At 51.0% G+C, this 27,946-nt stretch overlaps 3 protein-coding genes across 3 annotated transcripts; 1 reads left to right on the top strand and 2 right to left on the bottom strand.

Annotated features, from left to right (window-relative positions):
- Window positions 1–5,390: 5,390 nt before the first annotated feature.
- LOC135373668 (uncharacterized) lies at window positions 5,391–10,977 on the bottom strand. The gene is made up of 3 exons (XM_064606760.1): window positions 9,289–10,977; window positions 6,341–6,395; window positions 5,391–5,881 (listed from the first exon to the last, which is right to left on the bottom strand). The coding sequence occupies exons 1-3, from the start codon at window positions 10,975–10,977 to the stop codon at window positions 5,391–5,393; spliced, it is 2,235 nt and encodes a 744-aa protein (XP_064462830.1).
- LOC135373667 (uncharacterized) lies at window positions 10,974–13,559 on the bottom strand. The gene has a single exon (XM_064606759.1). It carries the CDS (start codon window positions 13,557–13,559, stop codon window positions 10,974–10,976), a length of 2,586 nt encoding a protein of 861 aa, XP_064462829.1.
- Window positions 13,560–23,817: 10,258 nt separating this feature from the next.
- Window positions 23,818–24,741, top strand: LOC135373666 (uncharacterized). Its single transcript, XM_064606758.1, has one exon. It carries the CDS (start codon window positions 23,818–23,820, stop codon window positions 24,739–24,741), a length of 924 nt encoding a protein of 307 aa, XP_064462828.1.
- The last annotated feature ends 3,205 nt before the right edge of the window (window positions 24,742–27,946 follow it).

Here is a 27,946-nt window from a genome sequence, read left to right as displayed (position 1 = left end):
GACATTTATTGCATGAATATATAAAACGCAATCTCAGCTGATGCGGTGTTCTGAAGTACAGCTCAGATAAATCTGTATACTGCGCAGAAATACAGGCTACAAACACACACACACACACACACATAAAAAGCTTTCCAAAAGAACAAAACGTGCACAAAATCATAAGATATCTATAGAAACTGCATTATATAAAAATCAGACATTATGTGAAAATTCGGGCCTGCGTTGAACTGAGCAAATTCCCCAACCAGTATGCCTTTCACCTGAATAATGCAAAGGCAGACCACAGGCAGACAAGCACATTCGAAAAACGGGGGGAGAAAATACAACTGATTTGTATGCTCAATTACACCGCAACATGCAGCCAGATGCGACACTGTTTCAAGATTTTCTAGGCATGTGCGTTTGTACGATCGACTTTTGCGTGTACCATGCAATACAACGAAATCAGAGATCCGTTTACCTATATCATCAGTTTGTCCGTTACGGTATCGGAAGCTGGAGCCCTGTAATGCTTACTTCACGTCATCTGCACGGTGATCGCCTCCCACTGAGACTTTGCTTCGTCGACGACTTGTATTTCACAAACAGAGTGACACTCGTGCTACCCTCACGCAGACGTCCCGCGAAAATGATGCACGAAAAGTTACCAAACTAGAAAGACCATGTGCAAGCACCCTCGCGCGTTTCTGCATGTTTCAAATCCGTTGACGGGATTCAAAATGTGGCGCGGGAAATCCCGGAGCCTCAAATATGAGTTGGGAGGCGCATTATGCGTGTATGTGTTTTCACTTTTTCGTTTTACTTTTTATTTGTCAAGCAGTGCACAATCATTGTTTGTACATGGCACATTAGCAGAGCATTGCATGCGAGCTGCCGTTTCACGCAGTCTCACGTTTTGAGGGCACTGCTAGCGGCTCCACGGATCCACTCTGGTCTCGTTCTCGCAGGCTCCAACAGCTCCCCATAGAGCCCATAGTTTGAGATAATTCACACAACACTGGGCACACGACCAATAAAATTGCGACGTGGTGGATATTATGCACAACCAGTCGGCCAATCAGGAGCCCCCATGTCTGGCTGGCTTTTCGGTCGGTCCTGGCTACCATCGACTTCTACTGGATTTCAGGCCTGCCGCCGTTACTCGGTATTCAAAATAACTAAAGCGATTTTGGGGTAAAATAAAGATGTATTTGATACAAAGCACTAATTCAAAGATCTGATACATGGGTGCACTGTGCGTACAAAGCCCACTGCGTTGCTGACACACTGGGACAAAGTTCGAACATGAAGCAGAACGAACACACCGTTCAACTCCTAATACCGAGAGCCAGTCTCATGAGTGCGTCCCATTTCATGATGAGAATCTTCTTTCGCTGCCTGCGGTGCATGTATTATAGCGAAGCGAAAAGCGCTTGTGTGGCACGTAATCCTGTGGTTGTTGACAGTCCTCGAAATCCAGCGGCGCCCGAACTTTTCCTTCACGCTCCAACTCATGAAGCATTCCGGTACCGCAGTTGAGAAATTGTTCGTGGGATAATAGTTGTGTCCAGGAACAGCACAGCACGCGTAGACTCACAATAACGCACGAATAAAATCCACGAACATATTTCTGCAAACTGTTCTGTCGATTGACACCACCGAACACAGGAGGACGACATGACGGCCATGCTATTTCGAAACTATGCTGAAACGGCCGAGACGCTGTATGCACATGCGCGCGTACAAAACGCGATATCAAAACGTTCTCGACCAATCGGAGCGCGCACACAGTCTAGGCCAATGGGCTTGCAACATGGTGTATGGGCGCAGTCGTACATACTCTACAGCCGCGTCCGCGAGTACCTGAGGAGGACTGGTTCTCGCACGCAACAGATTCCGCTCGACGGAGTGCGAGAGAGAAGGGGAGAGTCATTGCCAGAGAAACAGCGACTTGGGGGTCAGGGGCGAATCTGACGCCTCGCGACTCCCCTTTTTTTTCTTAGAGTGTGCGGAAAGCCTTGTGATACCGGCAGTTTCCTTGGTTTTGACTCACACCACCCCACGGAGCACAAACGGAGTGTGGTACAAACATTATTCCACTGATCTGTACAGTTATCATACAGCACCGAGTAAGGGGCTTCTGAGGACGCGGCGATCGCCGATTCCTTCGACAAGCGTGGCTACCCACGCAGGTTTATTGAGGACGCTGGCATGAAACGCATGCAAGTATCTGGACGGCAGGACGGGAACAGCACCCGTCATACCCTATGTCAAAGGCGTTTCTAAATGTATCCGCCGGGCTTTACTTCCGTTGGATATCAGGACTACGTTCAAACCGCATGTTAGACTCCGAAGTCTCATACCGAAACCGAAGGACCCCGTCCCCCCACAAGACCAGTCTAGAGTAGTCGACAAACTACAATGCCAAGACTGTGACATCTGCTACATTAGCGAGACAGGCAGGAAACGGAACACTCGTTTCAAAGAACATAAGCGGGACATAAAGAGCGCGACGCACGCCGCGTGGTTTAAGACGGAGCTTACAGAACATCGTTGGGACACGAGACATTGTTTTGACTTCTAGAACGCAGTGACCTTCGCTCGGGAACAAAGATGGGGACCCAGAAAGCTTCTAGGGTCTTCGCACATACGCGATGACCCCACGGTTTGTAACAAAAACCGTGGCCCCCTTCCCGAACAATACTCCCATCTCCTTAAATTGCGACCAGTTGTGTAATCTGTCATTTAGTATGGCACTGATGATGTCCGTCGCATGACGGACGAAACGTCTGAGTAAACATTGTTATTTTGTTATGTTAAGTCGGAGTTCTCTACTTGTTTTGTCTAGTTATTTCGACTTGTACTTTTGTCTACGACTGTCCTTTGCACGTCTATTCTTGCATGGAAACCGCCCACAGCGCAGCTGTTGCGGCGGAAAAAATTCGCGAAAGAAGTCAGCGCAGGCGGAGAAATGTGCGACGGTAAGCGCATGGGCAGCTCTCTGCCCACACGCCACCCACCTGTAAGCTTATGGACATCCCACCGCTGACGCGGCACCCACAGCGCGTGGTGAAGTCGCGCCAGTGGTTAATAAACGCGCCTACCACTGTTCCCGCTTTCCCCACAGTCTATCTCTACTGTTGGCATCGCAGACCAAGAAATCCTTGAAATCGCCGAAAAACTCATTAATTACAGTTACCGTGACGTACTTTATGACTTGACCGGTTCGACGGACACCGAATAGAAACCGAAACCTCACTGGGCTCTATTTACAAAGCTATGTGGGAGGTCGGTTTAAAAGTTTAAAAGAATACGCCGGAACGGTAAAACACGCAAGATATCACCCAGTCTTGTTTTAATCGCTTTTTTGCGCATTTCACATGTCTTTCTTTGGTACACTCAGTGCCAAGCAATGCAAGCCCCCCCCAACCCTACCCTACCCAACCCTATCCTAGTAGGCTTTGATAGACTACCCTCGAGCTTTAGATATTCATCTTCAAGCTCCGTGAGGCGCACGTCTATTGCCTTACTGCCACCCTTCACGCTCTCAACGCACCCTTGCTGCCATGAGATGCCCTGTGTCCTAACCCTACCTTCTTCGGATTTTGCCGGGATCTTAGCAGACTACTGTTAGGTGCAAAGGAATTATCCTCATTACCTCCTCTTTATAGCTCATTTTCTCTAGTACCAAGTCCAACTCGCTGAATTAACCTCAAACTTCCTATAGCATTGCTCCAAGACTATCCTATAACACACACCCCTACACGACAAAATATTTTACACACACGAAGTCACCAAACAGTAAACATAAACCACCTTCCCCAAAAAAACAACTGTAAAGTTACCTTACAAACCACAGAAAAACTGCGCGAGTGGGTCTGCACCCCAGCTGCACCCATCTACGAACTCCCACTCCGTGTGTGCCATTAAATTAAATAAGTTCCCCCCAAATAAATAGAAGGCATTGAACTTACTGCGCTGAGTCGAATTCGAGGCATTAAATTTTCGGTCCAACGGACTTAATCCAGCGAAAAAGGCACACACACAACACGGGGAAGCACGGCGGTATCGGCGGGAAGGGGGCGTTGCTCCGGAAGCGCAGCTGCGATGCGTCCGCTCACCAACAAGCCAGTTCGCGAACTGCAATTCCTGTTGCACTATCCTGCTGTTCTCAGGACGTTTGAGTATATAGAGGTGTGTATGGGTTCTTAGGACATTAAACTCTGAAGGGTGTGGGAACCAGGGTTCCCACTCTCGGGGCGTCGGCCCGTCCGTTCAGCGACCAAGGAAAACTCAGCACAGTCAAATGAACAAGGAACAGAAAAGGGTTATTACCAACAGAAGAAGACGTGACCTCCAGCCAGCACCACAGTCGAAAACACCACTCCCGGAGAGACTCTCGTATTGCTTTTAAAGCCCCTTAGTTACTGTTGCAGTGCCCCCCATCGTTAACACGAGTCCCACGTAGACGGATGGTACGGGTGATGCCTGGGCGGTGATAGCTTATCACCCACACTCCCCCACCCCAAAGTTCAACTCAGTGTCTTCTAGAGATCTTCGTCGTCCGATATGTCGGGCATTTCAATGACGATGTCCTCGTCTTGGCGTGCTGGGAAGTGATGGGCAGGCGGCGGTGGAGGATCCTGTCTTAGGAGTCACTACTCCGGAGGTTAGAGGAGGTTCCCGACGTAAGCGTCTGAGGGTGGCCAATGCCGTAGCCACATCGATGCCCGAGGGTCGTGCTGCCTCGATCCTTGTGCGGCGGAGGGCGCCTCGTTGGTATGTGGTCCGGTAGATCTCCGGCACCGCGCAGGCCGGGCAGAGGATCCTCCGCTCCTCCTCCGTCAGTGGCAATGGTGGATCTGCGGGGAGCCGGTCGGACAGCGTTAGTCCTCGGAAGGGAGGGGGGGGGGGGGTCCTCAAAGGGTCGGATCCTCGGAGGGATGGAGCTTGGGCGGCCCACCGGCTGTGCGAGGCCCAGCCAACTGGTCGTCCACCGTGGACGACCGTCCACGTTGCTGCCGATCGCTACTGCGGAGGGGGGGGGGGGGGGTCCTCTCCGGGGGCGACCTGGCTCGGGAGCGTCCTCGAGTCTCTTGGCGGTGGGTTCGGGGCTGGCCCGTCCTATATCTGCAGGGTCGCGGCATGGTATCTGCCGAGAGGAGAAAAAGGGGATACGGTGAGAGGGTATCTCCACATCGTGACAGCTCGAAAGGGCTCTCCCCGAAAATGGCATTGTGGAAAACTGCGAAACAGAAATAACACTAATATCACATAAATCGTGAGCACTAGGTCCTAGTGACCGAGATAGTGGCTACTACGTGCGCCGCCTGCGGGGACGCAAGTTGTAGCGACTGGATGCTGGTCCGGTAGCGGAATCCTAGTCCAGGTGTTGAGGATGCAGAAGGTCAGAGTCTCCGCTCTCGGAGGTGGTAAGGTTTCAAGTCCGAGATGTGCACTGGCCCAGTTGCTTCGCCCGTTTCACAGCGACGAAGCCTGTAAGTGAGGCCGAAGGAGCACGCACTTACCACGAAGGGGCCATCCCGCCTATCTGCGAGCGAGGCTGCAAAGCCGACGAGGTCACCGACGCTGCAGGTGAGGTTCCGTCGTCCTCGGTTGTACTGGCAAGCCTGGTCCAACCGAGTACAGCCATCCCGGAGGCCCAGAGCATTCTCCACGGGAAAAGGTGCCTCTCGCCCTAAGTTCAGAAATGCCGGGGTGAAGCCTGTAGATCTGTTGACTGTTGTCCGTGTAGCGAACGCCAGTTCAGCCAGGCGAAGATCCCACTCACGGTGGTGCTGACTAGTAAAAGTAACGAACATCATTTTCAGGTTTCGATTAATACATTCGGTAATGTTAGCCTGAGGGTGATACGGGGAGGTCTTCTTGTGCTGAATGCCTAAGACAGCGCAAGAATCTGAGAACACCTTACTTGTAAAGTAGGGTGCGTTATTCCGTGATGAGCTGAGCAGGAAACCAGAATCGGCAAAAGGTGTCGAGTAGCCTTCCCCACACTCTCTGGGAAGTCAGCGTCCTGAGAGGAAACAGCTCAACCCATTTCGTGAAATGATCAGTAACCACAAACAGATACTGGTTACCTCTAGGACTACGGGGAAATGGTCCCATCACATCACAAGCAACTATCTGCCAGGGCCTATTGCTCTGAACAGGCTGTAAGCGCCCAGGGGGTAAACCACCACAAGGTTTTGCTATCTGGCATATCGGACAAGTACGAACATACTTAGTTACGTCCTGCCTCATTCCTGGCCATATCGCAACACGACATAACTTTTCATAAGTTTTCCTGCCACTGCTGTGACCTGAAAACTGACCTGTTGTGACCGTATGAAAGACTTACGCAACTTCCGTGGCACCACGACTCTGTATGGGGATGAGCCGTCATCGTCATCCGCCTGGGGTATGTATATGAACAGGATGGCATCCTCGCCCAGCAGATAGGAGTCGTGCGTCCGTCAGTCGTTCCGGTGCCTGTCGAGTCCTGCTCAGCTAACCATTAAGACACCCGGAAGGAAGATACGTCTCGTGCCACTTGTGCTGCTGCCAGGAGCTGGGAAGGCGCCTCTGGACCTTCCTGCCCCCCCCCCCCCCTCCGGTAGAGGCGCACGGGAAAGCGCGGCTGCTACCACATTCGTTGAGCCCCGCCTGTACCCCACGCTGAAGGAGTAGCCTTGTAGCGTCAGGGCCCACCTGGCAAGACATCCAGATGGGTTGTGGAGCCGCTGCAGCCAAGAAAGTGCCTAGTGGTCAGTCTGGACGGTGAAAGTGGTGCCGTCCAGGTACAGATCAAACTTCATGAAAGCGAAGATGATCGCCAAGCATTCCTTTTCCGTGACGGAGTAATTCCGTTCTGCCGGATTCAGCGTGCGACTTTCAAAAGCCACTAGACAGAGAATAGCGTCATGCTCCTGCAAGAGAACTGCGCCAACACCATAATCGCTAGCATCTGTTTCCACAACAAACGGTTTATTCAGGCCAAGCAAATATAGCCTGGCCGTATTAGTGATTGCGTGAGAAAGAGCTCGAAAGGATCGTTCCTGCTCTTCTCCCCACTGCCAGCGTGTATCGTTGCGCAACAACTGGTTAAGCGGCTGCGCTAGCTCAGCACAATTAGGAATGAATTGTCTGTAGAAACCAACCATACACAAGAAACGCTGCAAGGCTTTTACATTACTGGGAACCGGATACTCCATGATCGCCTTTAGCTTGTCATCGCTAGGACTGATGGTTCTTGTGTCCACCATGAAGCCGAGCAGGCTGATCCTAGGCGATGCCAGCTGCACCTTGCGGGGGTTGATGGTTAGCCCCGCCTGCTTCATCCTTGCAAGGACGATTGAAAGGTGTTCCAAGTGTTCCTGAAAGCTTCTGGAAAACACTACGACATCATCCATGTACGCAATCCTGAAGTTATACTTTGCATCTCCCAATACGGTATCCATTAGCCGTTGGAAACTGGCGGGAGAGTTACACAGACCGAAAGGCATCCGTACAAACTCAAACAAACCCCCATGACAGGTAAAGGCTGTTTTCGGGACATCCTCTGGGGCAACTTGTATTTGCAAAAACCCTCTACTACAATCAAGCGTTGAAAACACTGTAGCGTGGCCCAGGGAACACATGATTGACTCGATGGACGGAAACGGGTAAGAGTCCCTTACAGTTATGCATTAAGTCGACGGTAGTCGACGCATAACCTAGCCGTCCCATCACGTTTCAGAGCCAGGACAACGGGAAATGCCCAAGGGCTCTGGGACTTTCAACTGCACCGGTTTGGAGCATTTCATCTAGAGCAGCGTCTAACAAAGCATGCTTATGCACACTCAGTGGTCTCGGATTACAACGCCAGGGTCTATGCTATGCTGTAACACAGACGACTTACCGGGTTTCTCTGTGAAGACACTGTCAAACTGCCGCAGTACTTGTAGTATATTAATGTGACTCTTTAGCGATGTTGTCACTCGTACAAAATCGCTTCTAACTGGCGCTGCTCCGCAGAGGAGAAAAACACGACTGCTCTCTTAGGAAGACAGAAGAACACTACTTTATTGTACAACAGACGGAAATAGAAGTGCGTACATTGGGAGATATCACGAAGTCCAATTCGGTTAAAGTCACGTTCCAGGCCCCAACCTGCCGCGTATTCGGTTACATACGTGGTCTTCTGTTTATGTCTGGCCCTTAAGGGGTCGTCTAACAAGTGTCCGTTCGATTCGTTCGTTGTTTCGTTTTTGTATCATCCTCCCCCCCCAAATGAGTTTGATAACTCATTTCTTCTACAGACATTCCAATGGGAAGAGTAACTGCACTGGTCTTCGTGTGATACGACCAGACGGCAACTTGATGACACAGGAACGAACTTGGCCGTCCCTTCCCTTGTAGAGCTCCAGTATTCGAACTAATTTCCACAAGTGACGTGGAATCTTGTCTTCATGTAGGAGAGCTACGTCCCCCTCCTTGATCCCCACCTGGTTGTCCACTCTGGCAACGTGGGCAGATTTCAACTCCAGCAGATATTCGCGTCTCCATCGTCGCCAAAATTGGTCGGCCACAGTTTGGAGGTGTCTCCATCGCTGTCTTAGCTCTGCTGCAGTCGATGGCCTAATAGTGCTGGGTGGTGGCGAAGGTAGTGCAGTCAAAGTACGCCCGATCAAAAGGTGTGCCGGGTCAGTGCACTTGGCTCGGTCGGTGAGGTGAAGTGGTAGGTTAGTGGACGAGAGTTAACGGTTGCCTCTGCTTCATGCAAGACAGTTGTCATCACCTCAAATGTCATGCATTGTCGTCCGAGAACTCGTCGGAGGCACTGCTTTACAGTTCTAACCATCCTCTCCCAAAATCCACCCCACCAGGCGGCACGTTCAACGATGTATTTCCAGTGTATCCGGTGTTCGGAAGCGAAGTTTTGTACCTCTTCGTTTCGGATAACGTCCATAAATTGCGGATGTCACGTTCCGCTCTCTTGAATGTGAGTGCGTTATTGCTGTACACTGTTGAGGGCACTCCTCTTCGTGAAATGAAGCGTCGAAACGCCATTACGAATGCTTTAGAAGTCAGGTCGGACACCAGTTCAAGGTGGACGGCCCTTGAGGTGGCACAGGTGAACAGAGCTATGTATGATTTCACCTGTGTGTCGCTCACCTTTACATATAGTGGACCGGCAAAATCGATTCCAGTGGTGTCAAAGGGATGTCTCCGCTCAAGTCGATCTGCAGGTAGAGGCGCCGTAGGCGCTGTTGCATGGCATGCCCGAAAGCGAGCGCATACTCTGCATTGGTTTATGACTGTTTTTACCAGTTGCCTGGCTCGAGTGATCCACCACTTTTCACGTATCTCCGAGAGCGTGGCCTGGAGTCCTCCGTGCAAAGTGCGACGATGTGCCGCCTCCACGATGTGTCGAGTTAGCTCATGCTCCTTTGGCAGCAGAATGGGGTGTTTAATTTGTTCGGGTTCTTCAGCGCACTGCAGCCTTCCAGTGAGTCGCAGGAGTCCATTCCCGTCGAGGTATGGCTGTAGCTCCGCTATCCTTGACGACTTCTGTAGTGCCAAGCCGTGGGAAAGGGCTAGCACCTCATCTGCGTAGGCATCGCTCTGTACCTGTTTGATGCAGAATATTTCGGCTCTGTCCATTTCCTCAGCGGTCAGTGGACCGTTCTTGCGGTTTCTTCGCCGGCAGTTTTCCGCAAACCGAAAAATCCATGCCGTGACTCGCAATATGCGTTGGTAGTTGCTGTAATCTTTGGGATCCAACAGCAAGTCGGTTTTTATCTGCACGTGATTCACGGCGACGTCTTGTACTCGTTGCTCTTCTTGTACCATGTCGAGGTGTGTTTCCTGTGTACTCGTTGGTGGCCAGAGTTCGGGTGCAATGCGCATCCATTCTGGTCCGATGAACCACTGTTTGTATTCCGCGAGAACGTCCACTCTCAGTCCTCTAGTAAGAGCGTCGGCTGGGTTTGAAGCCCCACGGCAGTGTCGCCATTGTGATGGGTCACTGTTGCTTTGGATCTCCGTCACACGGTTCTTGACGAACGGTTTCCACCTACTTGAGTCACCCTTGATCCAGCTGAGGACAATAGTGGAATCCGTCCAGTAGGTTGGTTCGCCTGACAGGATTTGTAGCGAATCACGCACGAGCTTGGCAATTCGAATCCCGATCACCGCACCCATCAGTTCGAGACGTGGCAGAGTGAGCTTCTTGATGGGTGCCACGCGGGACTTTGCGAACAGCAGCCCCACCTTGACAGCTCCCATGTCGTCTACCGTCCGTACGAACACGCAGGCACCGTAGGCCTGAGGGCTGGCGTCGGTAAATATATGTAGCTCCGCCGTGTAGCCGGTCCCATTCACAGGTGTAAGGCATCGTTCCAGTGAAATGATGCCGAGCTTCGGCAACTCCTCGCACCATGATTTCCATTCTTGTAACAAGTCATCTGGGAGCTCGTTGTCCCAGTCCAGTCCTCGCTCCCATATTCTCTGGAATAAAATCTTCGCTCTGATTGTATAAGGAGCGAGGAAACCGAGCGGGTCAAAGATCTTGCCACATGTTTGCAACACGCTGCGCTTCGTCGGCGTTGCGGCGATCATGGTGTCCAGTAGATGTTCGGCAGAAAACCTGAAGTGATCACCAGTTCTGTCCCAAACGATGCCAAGGACTTTTCTGTCTTCAGTATCTCCAAGTCGCTTGTTCACGTTGCAGTTGTCCGTGTTCAGATCTTCGAAAACACTCTGCAGCTCCATGGCACTCGATGACCACTTGCTCAGCTTCATCCCTGCCCCTTGCATTATGGCCTGCGCTCCCGCAGCGATTCTCCCTGCTTCGTCCAGCGTATCGGCACCCATGAGCAGATCATGCACGTAAAAGGAGTTGGCCAAAGTGACGGCAATGTCCTCGTCGGGTCCTTTCGTGTTTTGCAGATGATGTTGCAGAGTAGCCGCAAGCAGAAATGGGCTCGCGGAAGTCCCGAAAGGCACGCGGGTCATTCTCCAATGTTCAAGCGCTGGCAATGGGGCACCAGGAAAAGGCGGGCTGGAGAACCAGAGAAAACGCAATGCATCTCTATCTGATGGTCTGATGCTGATTTGCAGGAATGCTTCTGAATGTCTGCCGTAATCGCAATCTTGTACATACGGAAACGCAGCAAAATGGGTATCAGATCGGAATTAAGTTTTGGACCCTTTTCAAGATGGTCGTTCAAGGACGTGGCTGCGTGACCGTGAGACGAGGCGTCGACGACGACCCGTAATCTTGTGGAAGTGGAACTGTCGCGGATCACCGCTCTATGTGGCATGTAGTAGCACGTGCAGTCCGAATCCCGCGCGTCGACAGTTGCCCTTTCTGCGTGGTCGTTTTTGGCGTAGGCCCTTATGGCGTCGTCGTACTCCCTCACGCTGCCATCTCGCTGTAGCCGCCGCACGAGACTCTGTATCCTGAATTTCGCCACCTCCAGATTATCGGGCAAAGTGGCCATCCCTACTTTCCATGGCAGAGCAACTTGGTATCGACCATCGGCGAACGTGATATTTTCCTCGAATTCCTCCACGAAGGATGAATTGATCAGCGTATTGTTCTTTTCATCGTCAACAATTCCCACGCTCTCCAACTCCCAGAATCGTTTCAGATAGTCCGGTGGGGGTTTCTCGGTTACACCCACACGCAACACGCACACAGCAGTTGTGCTGTCGATGCCGAGGTGGGCAGATAGCGTCGTTGGTCCCTGAAACGTCCATCCAAAAACTGTCGAGATTGCTACCAACTTGTCGTTGTCCTTCCTTCGGCATACTTCACCGCTCAGCAGCCGCCACATGTGGTCGCACCCAATCAAAACGCTGATTCCAGATTCGCCGGGAATATTTGGGCACGTCACGTCGTCTGCAATGAACCCTTTGTGACTGCGGACCGAACGTATGAATTCATTATCCGTCGGTGTGGCGGTGAGGTCTTTACAGATAAATGGGATCGTCAGGGCCTCGATGATGTACGCTTCGGAGTTGTATTGGCTATGGAGCACTAGCTGCACAATCTTCACCTTTACCACTGGTCTTCTAGTGGTGGTATCGTTGGCAAAGGTGTTGAGTTGCAGTGACGTTTCCCCCACCACCTTGAGCTTGAGTCTTTTCGCTACATCGTCGCGCACGAAGGTACGCTGGCTACCTCCGTCGATTAGTCCCCGAAGATACGTGGTCTTTGAACCGGAGGTTAACCATGCTCGAAACGTTTGCAGTAGGACGTTGGAGTCCTGCCCTACTGGGGCAGTATTTATCGCCACAATATTTGCACTCTCCACTTGACTTTCGTTTTTCTCGCCTGTCTCAGGAGGGGAGCACATGGACGAAGCATGCCGTTTTCCGCAGTGATCGCAAGTAATCCTTGCACGACAGTCCTTCGAGCGATGGCCTCTTTTGGTGCATCTAAAGCAGCGCATATTTTTTGCTAACTTGTACTTCTTTTCGGACGGAGAGAGGCGGCCTTGGCACTGTGGCGCAGCGTGATCGGAAGCGTCGCAGAAGAAGCACTTGTTTTGCAACTGCACGCCGTTCTGCAGCACTGCACCCGTTGGAATAAAGCTGCTCGATTTTTTGTCGGATCCATTGCCTTTGTTTGGATTTTGATTCCGGTCTCGTACTCCTGAGCGTTCCCGACTCTCAATTTCAATGCGAAGGAAATTCAGTACCTTTGTTAACCCCTCGTCTGCTTCGGACTCCGATCCGCTGGTCAATTCTTGTTCGTCGGTCGACGTATACCTGGCCAACCGATGATACTCAACCACCATATCCTGCGGCAGCGGCGTAAACAGAATGTCCACCATCATTGAGGCGTAACTTTCACTTGAAACGCCGAGGGCGCGCAGTCCACGTACGTGGTTCTGGACGTGGTCGTACAACTTTCTCAGTCCGTGTACGTCGCCGGTTGATCTCACGGCAGGCAGATTGCGAAGCTTGGACAAATGTTCCCTCTCGATGCGGCTCCGATCTCCGAATCGCTCCTTCAGGATCTCTATGGCGTCATCATAACATGACTCCGTAGCCTGAAGTCCCATGATGGCTGAAGCAGCCGATCCTCGGAGTAATGAACGCAGGTATTGGAACTTCTCAGCCTTCGCAAGGGTGTTGTTATCGTGTATGGTTGTCTTGTAGTGCTCCCAAAATGCTTGCCAGCGTGTTAACTCGCCAGCAAAGCGCTGCAGCTGTAGTTTCGGGAGCTTAGCTCCAGCGCGTGGTCTTTCCGCTCCTGATGATGTGGGCACAGACGGGTTCTGGGTTGTCGGTTGCTCGGTGACCTGCATGTCGGCAATCCTCGTTCGAAGTTCCGCTATAGCACCATGAGCTTCGTCCTCGTAGGCGATGATGGTTGGGTACTCTTCCTGGAGCTCATCTGGTTTGAGTAGTGGTTCAACATCTTTGTTAATCTGTCGTAACTCTGTATCGTTAGAGATGAGTCGGGCGAGTAGGCTCTCTAGCGTTGTCTTGTGGACGTTGTCTTGGGCTCGAAGTTCCGCCAGCTCATTGACCAGTTTCGTAACTTGTGCTCGTCGTGCGGCTCTTTTCCCCTTTAGGCGGTCCATGTCGTCTAGATGCAGTTGGCCTTTCTGATTGCAGCGCAGTTAGTCCCGGGTTTCGGCACCATGTAGTATATTAATGTGACTCTTTAGCGATGTTGTCACTCGTATAAAATCGCTTCTAACTGGCGCTGCTCCGCAGTGGAGAAAACCACGACTGGTCTCGTAGGAAGACAGAAGAACACTACTTTATTGTACAACAGACAGAAATAGAAGTGCGTACATTGGGAGGTATCACCAAGTCCAATTCGGTTAAAGTCACGTTCCAGGCCCCAACCTGCCGCGTATTCGGTTACATACGCGGTCTTCTGTTTATGTCTGGCCCTTAAGGGGTCGTCTAACAAGTGTCCGTTCGATTCGTTCGTTGTTTCGTTTTTGTATCAGTACTTGTTCAAGCTGACGGCGTTCTTCCTCAGGACCATGGAATGACCCCAAGACAGTCGGGAACGGAGAGTGTTCAACGGAAGTCGCAGCAGCTTGCTGAGCTGAACTGTTTTCCTGTGCCACGGCAGGGAAAAAATCCTGCCGATCCGTGGTAAACGTATCCTCCATTGGGCAGGTTCAGCCCCAACTTCTGCCGGATGATGAAGTCCCTGCCCAGGATAGTAGGCACTGCGAGGCCGGGAAGGTGGACGAAGCGCTGCTTTCGTCGTCTGTCATCCAAGCACAACCAGAGTGCTAGTCTGTGCTGGAATGACGTCATCGGAAGCAAGGCGTAGGGAAACTTCCGTCGTCTGCAGGAACACGTGTCTAGATAGGCAGTGCTCGTAAACACAGTCACCGATAAGCGAGAGCATAGCTCCGGTGTCGATAAGGGCGATGTAATCTTTACCCAAAATTTGAACAGCAATGTTTCGTTCGATATCCCGATTGTTATCCCGGACAGAAAAAGCAAAAGAAGCCAAACCGTCTCCGTTTTTTATCTTGCTGCTTGCAAAGCCAGCTTTTGAATGATTAGGGCCAGTGGTAACTGCCGACGTCGCTGAGCGAGCGTACAGCGACGTCCGCCTCGGTCGTTTCTCGTTTGCAAATTATGGGAATTCCGTCTGCCACGCGGGCAGTCCCGACGAAAATGGTCGGGGCTGCCACACCTCCAACAGTCAGCGGACGTTCTGCGCTCTTGTCGCGGAAGGTACCGCTGTTCTTGGGTTCCCGTGCGCTGCTCCCCAAAGCTTCGGGTCGCGCTTGGTCTAGCAGGATGCAGTCCCGCTGGGGTCACCCTTCGCTCATAACTAAAGGGGACAAGTTGCTGGTGGGATGACTCCGCAATGTAAGGGTTACGGTAGCTGTCATCCAGACTCACCGCAGGAGAGTGCTCAACCGGGGCCACACACGCGCAACGCGGTTCCAAGACCTCTTCAGGTGGTGGCGGGGGCCGATACTCGGCTTCTGTCAGGAGGTCGCCTTGTATAGTACGAGCCTCCTGGGCCAACGCTTCTAGACTATTAAAGCTCTGGGCTCGGAGGTAGGGCGGGAAGCGCGTGTGGCATTGTCGGATTGCCCGTGCCACCCGTTGTTCCTCTGGAGCGGTGGGATCTGCTCTCTTGTACAGTTCTTGAAAGAAATTCCAATAGGCTCTCACTGGGGTGTTGAGTTCGCCTACGTAATTTCTCTGGGATACGGTATTCGTAATCCGGTGGAAGGAATTCGTTCTTGAACCGCTGCTGGAAGTCCCGCAGGGACTTAAACTTCGACTGCAGCCGAAGTTAGCGTGCGGCATCTCCGATTAGGGCAACCTGCAGGACGCGTTCTAGCAGAACTTCCTCCGAGATTCCCATGCCAGTCTGATAGGCTGTCAGGTCATCTAGGAAGTCTGCGACCGTCTTTTTGTCTGAGTATCCGGAAAAGGTGGGGACGGGTACAGAGAGTCGTAATGGCGCTTGAGCCTGTGGCTACGAAACAAACCCGGCTGCAAGGCGTTGCGTCGTCAACGTACAGAGCTCTGTTATGCGTGTCAGTGGCTTTGTCGTTACTGCAGGGTTTGGCTGCGGCATTGCAGATACCTCAGCCAACGTACCTTGTGGCGGCACCCCCGCCGGTACTTTCCCATCACCGACCGGTCCTGTCGGCTCGACTTGTGCCGGGAGTCCGTAGCGGACACCGCTACGTAGAAGGTGTCCGCGCGGCGGGGAACGCTCCATTTCCAAGAGGTGACAGCAACTGAAAAACACTCACAAGACGACACAAAACCCAAGGCACAAACGTGCAACTCCCCCCCAAAAAACTGATAAAAGATGAAATGAACACTCCCATGCTGATGAATACTAGGCACCGTGAACGCCTGGGCTGCGTGCCCCCCGCCACCGAACGGACGACCCGGTTCCGAAAACGTTCGGCGCCAATTGTGGGAACCAAGGTTCCCACTCTCGGGGCGTCGGCCCGTCCGTCCAGCAACCAAGGAAACGCAGCACAGCCAAATAACCAATGAACAGAAAAGGTTTATTACCAATAGCAGAATAAGTCGTGTCCTCCAGCCCGTACAACCGTTGAAAACCGAACTCCCGTTTTCGGGAAACCTGCTCCCTTTTAAAGTGTTACAGAAGCGCCCTCACGGCGTTGTTAAAGTGTTGTTAAAGCACGTACCTTCAAGCCCGTTATCTGGCCCGTTATCACACGGTCTCGAAATGCATTGCCACACATGTAAACAAAACCCACGACAGCCTAAAGTTGAAAATTAGATCAACTGCAGTTATTGCATATAGCGCCTTGCAGATGAATATGACAGAAGATAGGCTATAGACTCAGAAATAAATGGTATATACAATTATAATAGGAGTCAGGTGGTACATGCAACATCAAAATGGAAATGTAGTTCTGCGATACCGTAGCATGAACGCATTGACATATTGTACATGGCCACATGACAGTTGTCAACTACTGAAAATAAAGTTAGCTTGCGTTAACAGATTTACAGATTTCTGCAGCCAGTGCAGCCGTTTATATCCACACCAGCACGTGGAAGAACATCCACCCATGATAACAGTAGCTATCATGTTTTTACGTTATTGACAGCTGTCGTACGACCGCATACCTCTTTGGGGCTCATGTGTTCACTGCGGATTTGATGACAGCAGTAAAGCAGGGTGAACAAGCACCCATGTTACACTAGCTCTCCTTCTTTTACGTTGTTGATTGATGTGATATGGCCACAGAATATATCCATGTGCTCATGTGTTCAGTATGAATATAGCGCAAAACAAAATAAGGTTTTCCTTTTGTGTCTCCTGAAGCTCAAGGCTTTTCTTTCTGACAAAAATGCATGCATGCTGCTCTGCATCCTTTTGTGAGTAGGACTGTTAAAAATTACTCGACGACACTGCAGCTTTACACTAGTGTGATCACCAATATGACGCACCATTATCCTTCCAATGTGCATATGTGTAGTACATCACTGTACTTTCAATTACGTTACAACTTGTTCTCCTTGCACCGGAGTACAGAATGTGGGAATACTACGGTAACAAAGTTCGGATGTAACTAGGAGTGTGTCATCAGCGTTATGACAAACGATTTTAACATCTATGGATCTGTCACACGAAACAGTGCCTGAATGCTGTTGCAATAGAGACACCATGACGTACATTTACTGCTGGAAAGCTTCGTTCCATCACATCATCACCAGGAAAGTATGTGCCATCTCGTGCATACACTCTAAAAATGGTGACACTTTTGTGACGCGTTGCAAGCGTCACTTTTTTGCAAAAAGTGACGCTTTGCTCAAGTGTCACTTCCAGACGCTTTTTGTTCCTTTTTGCTTTTTGAAGCATGTGTCACGAGAGCTCCCGCAACAAGTGTCACAAAAAACGTAGCACACTCTAAAAACAGGGCTTCACCGCATAGCACGGCCGAAGGCCAACCATGGTACAGAATGATGCATTTATCACCGTTGGTTAGCTGAAAACAGGAGGCGCAAGCCTTTTTAGGACACTTATGCAGTTATGATAAGTGTCCCGAAATGGCTTAGCCTCGCGTTTTCAACAAACCAACAGTGATGAAGACATCGATCTGTACAATGGTGGCCGTCGGCGTGCTATGCGATGAGCTCTGTGTTTAAAGTGCAGGTGGTGTCGTGGTCACGACTGTGCTGGTGGTGCTAGCGAAAGGGCTTGCGGTTGTCGGCCTCACAGAGATGCCGACTGTGCTGCTTGGGGTATATCCTGGGTTTTCCTCAGATACTTTGAGCCATATGATGTCGGCACAGGACGGACATTCCCCCACGGCGTCAGTCGTGACGTTGCCCTCGTGGTCGCAACATCGCCTAGTTGCATAAAAGTTGAGTGTATTGTCTCAATCTCAATCTTGACAATCTTGGTAGTGCATTGAGTGCGCTCCCACGAGCCCACACGGGGAAGGAGCCAAAGCGTCCGAGACAGCACGAGACAGAATATGAGGCAGCTACTTAACTTTTATGCAGAAGACTCTCAGAATGTGGCTCTATAAACTTCAGAGATGAGTGAAACATGCAGCGGACACTGACACCTGATGTGCTCGTATGTGGAAGGCACGCCCACATGCTAGGGGAAAAGGGGTGAAAAGAGAAACATTTTATTTCAGAATCGATACACTGCGAGGTAATCGCGCGGCAAGCACGGAGTTCAAGACCCTCCTGGTTGCTTGATTCCGTAGAACTCCGACTAAGATGGCAATCGTTGCTCGAACTGCATCTCGAAATACAGGGGTGTCCTGAAGGGAAGCATGGTAACTGAATAATTAGCAAAACAGCTTCATTTGCGCTTGCGTGGGCGACTCACACGCTATTCTGAAATTTCCTAATAGGCGTTCTGCAGGTCCTAAACATAAGTGGTCAGTTTAGATCACGACACATTAAAAAAGATAAGTGAAGACAAACGAAATGTAGAACGTAATCGGAAGAAACGGCGCAATGAAGTACGAAAAAAAAAACATGCCGCAAAGCCTCCATTCTCGGCAGCTACTCAAAAACCTTTGAATTTATCTCCATCGCTGTAACTTGCGATTTCGGATGTCAAAGAATTATGCCGCACAGATGCACTGGTAAAAGACGCTCATTACGCGAATACGCGTCGTGCCCGTGGTGCAGACGCGCGGATGCGATTGTCTGCTTGGTAACAATTTCACATGCATAAAGTCAAGTATTTCCTAATGCTTTAGGGAAAGCAATGTGGGGTTTCCGAAAGTGTGCTCGCGTTCGACAGGGGGCAGAGACACAGAGACAATGCGGCACATTTCGCTCCAATTTATCCTCCAGCCTCCCTGTATTCACATGATTGCATTGCGTTCGTCGTTTCGAAAAGAAAACAAATCCCAAAGAACTTACCGATACGTCCGTGCTTCACAGAAAGATGCCCTCACATGATGCACCATACTGCCGTGCACAGGCATGTGAACGGTATGACCTTATATATGACAGGCACTAGCATAGGTCATACGCACAGATTCCTCGAGATGTTCCAGTAACATCAACGTCTGAGTCGTCACAGTATTCCCGAAAGCGAGTTAAATAAGCTACATTAGCAGATAAAACCGGACGCGAGAAACCTCGTGAGCGTCCTCGCTTGAACTGCCCAAAGACTTGCCCATTGTTGGTAGCTGAATGAGAAAACATAGAGATCCGAAGCGTTCAAACAGCGAAAATATCAAACCATGTGTCACGGCCAACGGCCGCAGCTGCGGCAAGTGTCACAACTCCAGTGTTCAAACGCCCTCCCAGGCTTCAAAAACCATCTACGACACCTCAGCCACTTCGGTGGCAACAAAAACGCGTTTCCGGTAACTGTATATGGACTAAGTTCGCTCTGTGACACATTCCAAATCCAAGTTTGGGCTCGCCCCAAAGTGTCACACCAATTCCACGTGTCACTAAAGTGTCACCGCTTTTAGAGTGTACTGCTTTGACTGCATGCATGGCAATGCCTGTGAAGCATGATTGTACATATATGTGTCACACCTGGTTACTTATTTTGTTACAGGTGAACAGTTCTTCCATGCCATCCCCAACAAAAGTCATGTTTGCGTAAGAGCTAGTTCCACTATAGGCTCAGAAATCTTGTGGTTGTGTGTGTGAAATTTTTCATTTCTTGTTAACGGGAAATTCATAGCACATCTGTTTCTTTTAGAAGCCTCATCTCCTCCTACATTTTCTGTGGCAGCCTTTGGTGTGCTAAAGTTCAGTAAAGTGGACCAAATTAATTACAATCTTGTCTTGTGTGCCGACGTAATGCATATGCTCGGTATCTGTGAAACTGTTGCTTTGGGTGCTGGTATCTTGCAAACCATCTCCCATATGTCATGAATTAGTTTTCAGAAGTTGCCTGAAGACAGTGTATGTTCATCACTCGTTACTGAAGTTAGGTGGTTAGTCATGCAGAGGCATCTATATTATTTTACTACGAAATCAGCATTGTGTCCCATATATCTGCTCCCAGACTTTGTCCTTGATGATGCAGTACACCATGCTCACTACGTTAAAGTGCCCAGTTACCTAGATTTGTGCTGACACAATTGGATGAATATGTCAGGTTCTGTAAAATGACAACTATCAATGTGGCTCAAAAAAAAAGATATACAATCATGTAAATTTCAATAAAAATGATACAGCACATTGTGGCTAAGATGCACCTGATTTCAAGTTGCATTTGATTGATTTCAAGTTCAGGTTATTTGCATTGTGTCCATTTTCCACTGCAAACTTCCTCTTACGGCATGATATAGAACAATACAGCAAAGGAGCAGACAATGATAAGTGCTGCTGCATGCTGTGGCACTGAGATTCCATGCTAGAACGAGCGTCTCTAGGTGTGCCTTGCTATGATATTCTACTGTGTTGTTTCTCAAGAAATAGCACAATCCCTCAGTATAAAGGTGTACAGTCAAACTGCATAACCACACAGTGCAGAAATGCACCCTGCGCAATAATTTTTATTAACTTTATCATGTGTGCAAACAACTAAAATTACACGAAGATGGCCACAAATACGGACGATACAAACATGTAAGCCTCGAACGTCCATTTGTTGAGCTACTTAAATTATCGTCTGTATTAAAGGATGTCTGCAATCTAAAGTAGAGCAAAGTAAAGTAAAGTAAAGCACGGAAAACTGGGAACAGTCTGAGGAGTATTGCATGACTGGGAAACAAAAAAAAATGTCAAAGTGGTAAAGAGCTACTGAAGTAAAAATTCAATAACAAGTTTACACAACCGTTCAGTGCCAACTGTCGTTGTCATGGCATCACACAGGCCTCTTATGTCATTTCACAGTCAAAGTTGAGTCATCTGTGTCAGACTGAAGTGATAACTAACTGCATCATTATGATTTTTTTTCGGAACAAGAAGCCTAAATTTAAAAAAAAAAATGAATAAGGAGTGATTTCAAAGATCGTAGCGCATGACGCTTGTTGTCATCATGAATTTGGACCAACTACCCCGCCTCATAAGCTTGTTTAGTGCATGATATGCTGTTGGCAGCCGTAATACAGCATGGCATGAGCTGTGGGGAGCTTTTAGGCATCGGTGGTGGTGATGGTTTGGCATATAATGGTGTGATGGTAATGCTAGTGAAATTGCTTACAATGCCTGCATTGAGTCGAGAGAGAACTTTTAGATAGAAAATAGATAGGAAATGGAGATACGATAGATAGATAGATAGGAGAAAGAGATAAGTCCCCAACCGGGTGTGTGAAAGTGCTATAAGTATATATTGCTTTATATGGCTATATATAAGAAATAAGCACAATGCAGTTATTGAACAAAATATCTGCACAGGCTTGTTTGTAGCTGATGTTGCCGCTGTTGTTGTGCGTCTTTCTGTTTCGTACATTCCTGTTTGCTCCGACCTTGAAACACCACTACTGAAACCGGTATAAGAAATCCTTCTTTATGAGATATTTGGTTAATCTTAACATCTATATTTTGTGTACATGGTCTCAATGAACTACAAATCCTGAATGGCTCGGACGCAGCGTAATGGCATTAAAGTGTGGCCGTTTATTTTAGCATTTATTACGTCTGTGATGTAAAGTGCATCATACCAGATGACGAGTAAGGACAAATATATACATATAATACATATAGGATATATATATATATATATATATATATATATATATGTATATCGCCATGTTCCCATTTTGTGAAATTTCAGCAGAGCAAGAGACACTCAAAACCTAATGATGAACCTTTGCTGGCTGAACAGAACAATCAGTTTAGTGCTTAATGATTTATACAATAATCCTATGTGCTGAAATGCAGAAATAAAAAGGGGTCAGCAGAGGTAAGCACAGCACCGCACTGACAGGGGGTCGGGACACTGGCAAACTCCACTCTCACAAGCAGGGACGCCCTAGGTAACATGACGAAAACAGCACTAAACAAGCAGCGAAAAACACACACACAGGACGAAGACGTAAACAAGGCAGCATTCATCGTACTTTTCCGTATGAGTTGCACTCCAAAGACACACAGCCAGCAAAGAGATGCTCTAATGCGTTGCGGATTTGTGACACGCTTAGAGTACCACGCCGATTTTTTAAAACTATAATACCGTAAAAGTTATGCGTGTAGGAGTCACATGCAGGATAAGGCCACCCTTCCATCGATGTTCTTTCTGTTTACATAACCTACAGTGATCAAGCAGTTGCACACACGTTGCGAACACGACATCTGTCTCGAAAACGTATAAAAGACGCTGCTGGAACGCCGCATCAATCGAGAGGCTAGCTTGATCGCTGCAGTTCACCACACAGATTGCACAACAGAGGATAAAACAGCGATGGTCGATGCGGATGAAGTTATTATAAACGCAGCCACTATCGACGACCGAACACCGAACAAAAGCACAACGTTCACCTGCGCGAGAAACACAGAGGTAGGCATAACCGCCGATTACCGACACCCTGATCCGTAACAACCTGTACCAGCGCAGCGCCGCCTGAACTTTTCCTCCGCTAAGAACCTCATAATAAAAAAATTAATAAAACGGGAGCCTTCCTCTTCGCAAGTCTACTGTTTCTGTCGTCTGTCTGTCGTCTGCTAGTTTCTCCCTCCTCTCAACCATCTCATGACAATGTCAGTAGTGCGCATGCGTTATGGTCAACCTTTGCTCAACAGCTCTTCATAGCCGGAGACATCGCGTGACCCATTTAAACCCGACGTCACTAAACCAATGGTTCAAGTCGGCGGGTGAATACGGACTCTGCTGTTTTATGTTTTGGGTGAGTTTTTTCCTTCACACAGAATCACAGCAAATTCCTGCCACTATTGTCTTTAATAAATATACTTCATTTTGTACTTTTCTGTATGATTGTCCCCTGCGTGTCTCTACTTGCATGGAAACTGCCCACTGCGCGGCTGTTGTAACGAAAAAATGCTTGTGAAGTTGGCCCAGGTGTGGTGGTAGCATCGCTTTGGTGTGTTGGCTGCGTGCATATCTATACTTGCAGGTGAACCGCCCCCCGCACGGCTGTTGTAAGAAAAAAATAGGAATAAAGTCGGCTCAGTCGAAAAAAAAATTGAATGAAATGTGCCCAGGTGCGACGGCACCGTCGCTTGATGGGGATACAAGTGTGCATGTCCCTACTTGCATGTAAACCGCCTACCACGCGGCTGTTGTATCGAAAAATTGTGAACGAAGTCGACCCAAACGGAAAAATTGCCAAAGAAGTTGGCCTGAGTGTGACGGTATCATCGCCTGGGGTGACAATGTGCATGTCCCTACTTTCGTGTAAACCACTGAGGCGCCACCTGAAAAAAAAAATGCGAACAAAGTCGGCCCAAGTGGAAAAAAATTGTGAATGAAGTCGGCCCAGGTGTGGCAGCATCGTCGCTTGATAGGGTTGCCAGTGTGCATGTCTATACTGGCAAGTGAACCGCCCGTTGCACTGCTGTTGCAACGAAAAAATGCCTGTGAAGTTGGCTCAGGTGCAGGGATTTCCCTACACCTCCCAGGGGGTGTACACCCTCCCTGCATTTTTGCAACACCCCCCCTGAAATTTCTCAGGTGACCCCAACCAGCTGGCCACCAACACGTTCTGGTAGTGAGTCCGGCGCAGCGAATTACATCCTGTATCAAACTTGAGCTGTAGGACTGTAGCGGCATCGCCATTACCATTCCCGCGCACCAATAACCTCGGCGCGCGGGTAATAAAAACCTTTGCCTCGGCCAGCTCGGGCTCTAGTTCGACTGGCCTGGCTCTCACGGCAACCTGTGTCTAGTCCACCTCTTTCTCCGACATTGGTGACCCGGACGTTCCTTTCTGGAACGACGCTACTTTCCCTTTTCCGTCGGCGATGCATCAAGGCGACCCACCTCCGTCGTCGTCTAGCACAGGTTCCCTACAGCCCAACTCTGACGGACAACAGCACCATGTAGGAGCCATCGCCGTTAAACTTCCAGCCTACTGGGATCGCAATCCAGCTATCTGGTTCGCCCAGGCGGACGCCCAGTTCCATCTGGCCGGTGTGACTGCTCAGACCACTCGTTTCTATCATGTCATCTCCGCCCTGTCTCCCGCGGCCGCCGAGGAAGTACAAGATCTCATAATCTCTCCCCCAACGCAGAATGCGTATGACCAACTCAAGTCTGCCCTGCTGAAACGTACGTCCGCCTCCGACCGTGACCGTCTGAGGCAGCTCTTATCGGCGGAAGAGCTCGGTGACAGGCGGCCTACCCAGCTCTTGCGCCGCATGAAGCAGCTCTTGGGAGATGACGCTCCGCAGGCCGGCGACAAATTCTTGTGTCAGCTGTTCATGCAGCGCTTACCCAATAACGTGCAGATGGTCTTGGCAGCAGCCGCGAATCTTCCCATCGACGAGCTCGCCACCCTCGCGGATGCTGTCATGGAGGTTGCCTCATCTCCTTCTCTTTCCGTTCTCGAGCAACCGGCTACCCAGACTAGAGGGCGAGCGGTTCCCCCAGCCATTCCGCCCATCCCAGAAGCTTGTCCTTCGGTTTCCCAACCCACTCCAGCCACCGAAGCTATACTCCAGCAGGTCAATAGCCTTACGCAATTGGTTGCGACGCTGGTTGCTCGCCCACGATCCCCGAGCCCCCGCCGCCCAAGGTTCCGCAGAGGTTCCCCGTCGCCACGGCGATCGCGATCTCTTTCTGCGAATCAGGATGGCCTCTGTTGGTACCACCATCGCTTCGGTGCCGAAGCCCACCACTGCTTGCTCCCCTGTTCTTGGACGGGAAACCCGCCGGCCCCCCACTAATGGCGGCAAGTGGATTCGGCCTCGGCGACAGCCGCCTCTTTCGTATCGTAGACCGTGTATCTGGCTTAAGGCTCCTGGTCGATACGGGCGCCGAGGTCAGCGTCATCCCCGCCGGTGCGCGCTATTCCCGTTCCCGACAACCTTGCTCCACACTCAAGGCCGCCAACGGTTCCATTATCCCGGTTTATGGCCAGCAGTCGCTCACTCTTAACATTGGGCTCAGAAGAGACTTCCGATGGCTTTTCCTGCTTGCAGACGTCACACAAGCCATCCTCGGATCCGACTTTTTAAATCACTTCAAGTTGCTGGTAGACGTTCACGGGAAGCGTCTGATCGACAGGACTACTTCCTTGTCAGTGCACGGACTACGTCTATCGACTCCACCGTTGCGTGTCTTGGCCTGTGCCGTGCCTGAATCACCAGCTGAATCACCCTTCGCCGCCATACTGAAGGAATTCCCGGCACTCACCCAGCCACCTGACGGGACCAGGCCTGTGCAGCACGACGTGGTCCACCACATCACCACCCGTGGCCCACCGGTCCACTTTCGCCCGCGTCGTCTGGCACCCGAGAAGTTCCGGGTAGCCAAAGCAGAATTCGACCACATGCTTGAGCTCGGAATCGTCCGGCCGTCATCAAGCACCTGGTCGTCGCCATTGCACATGGTGCCCAAAAAGACCGGAGATTGGAGACCGTGCGGCGACTATCGCGCTTTGAATCAAGCCACTATCCCGGACAGATACCCCATACCGCACATCTTGGATTTTGCTGCACAGCTGGAGGGCGCCACAGTATTCTCCAAAATAGATCTTGTCCGGGCGTACCACCAGACCCCGATGGCCGAAGAGGACATAGCCAAAACCGCGATCACAACACCTTTCGGATTATTCGAGTTTCTGCGGATGCCCTTCGGGTTGCGGAACGCCGCTCAGACGTTCCAGCGGTTTGTGGACAACATCATCCGCGGCCTCCCCTTCGTCTATGCGTATATTGATGATATCCTCGTCGCAAGTCGTTCGCCGGCCGAACACGAACAACACCTTCGTGCGCTGTTCTCCCGTCTTCACGACTATGGAATCATCATTAACGCAGCGAAGAGCGAGTTCGGCGTTCCGGAACTCGATTTCCTCGGGCACCGTGTCAACAGCCAGGGAATCCTGCCTTTGCCTTCCAGAGTTGCGGCCATCCAGGACTTCCCGCTTCCCACTTCCTTGACCAAGCTGCGCCAGTTCCTTGGGTTAATCAACTTTTCCCGGCGCTTCATTCCGTAGTGCGCGGCCAAGCTTACTCCACTCGAAGCCATGCTTACTTCTAAACGTACTATGTCCCCACCGCCTCTATCATGGACCGAAGAAGCCACTGCCGCGTTCAAGGCCATTAAGGAAGAACTTGCGAGCGCATCGCTCCTTTTCCACCCCTGCCATGACGCCGAAACGTCCATTATGGTTGACGCCTCCAGCACAGCCGTCGGCGCCGTGCTTCAACAGCGTATCAGAGGAGCGTGGCGCCCCTTGGCGTTCTTCTCTCGCAAGCTCAAACAGCCAGAGACGAGGTACAGCACCTTTGGACGAGAACTTTTAGCCATCTACCTCACGATAAAGCACTTCCGACCTTTCTTGGAAGGCCGTGCATTTACAGTGCTTACTGACCACAAGCCCCTTGTATATGCCTTCTCTGCATCAGGTACCAAATACAGTCCTCGCGAAACCCGTCACCTTGCGTTCGTCGCGGAATTCACCACCGACATTCAACACGTCAGCGGTGCTGACAATGCAGCGGCGGATGCTCTCAGTCGCGTGAACGCTCTCGGATCGCTGCCTGCACTCTCTCTCGACGCCCTGGCCCAAGCACAGTCTTCCGACGCCGAGCTGGCTCAGTACCGTTCTGGCGCGGCTTCTTTGACCATCGAAGATGTCGCCTTACCCGGTTCCTCCACTCTGGTTGCCTGCGACACTTCTCAGGGACGGCCCCGACCTTTCGTCCCCTCTTCCCTGCGACGTCGCATCTTCGAGACGTACCATGCGCTCTCTCACCCCGGCGCCCGCGCTTCTCTGCGCTTGATTTCCCAACGGTATGTCTGGCCGCACATGAACAAGGACGTCAAGAACTGGGTGCGCGTTTGCCTTCCCTGTCAGCACAGCAAAGTGCAACGGCACGTCCACAGAGCACCAGAAAGGTTCTTGCCCCCCGACGACCGTTTCGCGCATCTCCACATTGATCTGGTTGGACCGCTTCCGGTATGTGCTGGCCACCGGTATATTCTGACCATCGTCGATCGCTTCACCCGGTGGCCCGAAGCCATTCCTATTCACGACGCTACCGCCGCCACCGTCGCCTCAGCCTTCATCTCCACCTGGGTATCGCGGTTCGGTGTTCCGTCAATCATCACCACAGACCGGGGCGCGCAGTTCGAGTCCAACCTGTTTTCCAACCTCACGCAAGCCCTTGGCACCAAACGTATTCGAACAACCGCCTACCACCCGGCTTCCAACGGCCTCGTTGAGCGCTTTCACCGGCAGCTGAAAGCCGCGCTCCGGACATCATCTGACCTTCCTTGGACAGAAGTCCTGCCCCTAGCTCTGCTGGGAGTTCGGTCGGCTTATAAGCCAGACTTAGGCTGCACATCGGCGGAATTAGTTTTCGGGACGTCTCTTCGCTTGCCTGGCGATATCATCGACCCACCTCCCGACTTCCCGTCTCCATCACCAGCCGACTACGTGTCCCGCCTTCGCCAAACAATGGCCGCCCTCCACCCGATCCCCCCGCGTGTGCCACGCTCTGCTGCGACGTACCAGCACCCCGAACTCGAAACGTGCTCACACGTCTTCCTCAGGTGCGACGCAGTCAAGAGGCCCCTTCAGCACCCATACTCCGGCCCGTACGCTGTCGTGCGAAGATCTCCTACGCATTACACCATCCTGGTAAAGAACCGAGCGGAGACTGTCGCCCTGCAGCGATTGAAGCCCGCCTTCCTCGACGTTCCTGCGACGTCCCCCAGCGCCGTTAACTCCGACACAGGGCCGACGCCAATTCTTCCTGCCACTTCGTCCGCACTTCACTCTCCACCCTCGACTTCATCGCCTCCCCCCCGCCGCCGACACGTCACCTGGGCCCCACAGCTATGTATCGCTCGACATCTTCCGACGCCTCACTAGGGGGGGGAGCCCTGTAGCGGCATCGCCATTACCATTCCCGCGCACCAATA

This window comes from Ornithodoros turicata, unplaced genomic scaffold (genome assembly GCF_037126465.1).
Source record: "Ornithodoros turicata isolate Travis unplaced genomic scaffold, ASM3712646v1 Chromosome29, whole genome shotgun sequence".
Taxonomy (NCBI): domain Eukaryota; kingdom Metazoa; phylum Arthropoda; class Arachnida; order Ixodida; family Argasidae; genus Ornithodoros; species Ornithodoros turicata.
This window is presented reverse-complemented; position numbering and strand designations above follow the sequence as displayed.

What these genes read in the sequence shown, in the direction of transcription:
- LOC135373668 (XM_064606760.1), bottom strand. Translation starts at nt 10,977, where the DNA reads ATGACCCGCGTGCCTTTCGGGACTTCCGCGAGCCCATTTCTGCTTGCG. An exon ending in TCACTCGAGCCAGGCAACTG is followed by an intron (nt 6,396 to 9,288) that starts GTAAAAACAGTC and finishes TACATACCCCAG; the next exon opens with GCGGATGACGATGACGGCTC. An exon ending in CGTGGTGCCACGGAAGTTGC is followed by an intron (nt 5,882 to 6,340) that starts GTAAGTCTTTCA and finishes GCGCTGTCTTAG; the next exon opens with GCATTCAGCACAAGAAGACC.
- LOC135373667 (XM_064606759.1), bottom strand. Translation starts at nt 13,559, where the DNA reads ATGGACCGCCTAAAGGGGAAAAGAGCCGCACGACGAGCACAAGTTACG.
- LOC135373666 (XM_064606758.1), top strand. Translation starts at nt 23,818, where the DNA reads ATGCATCAAGGCGACCCACCTCCGTCGTCGTCTAGCACAGGTTCCCTA.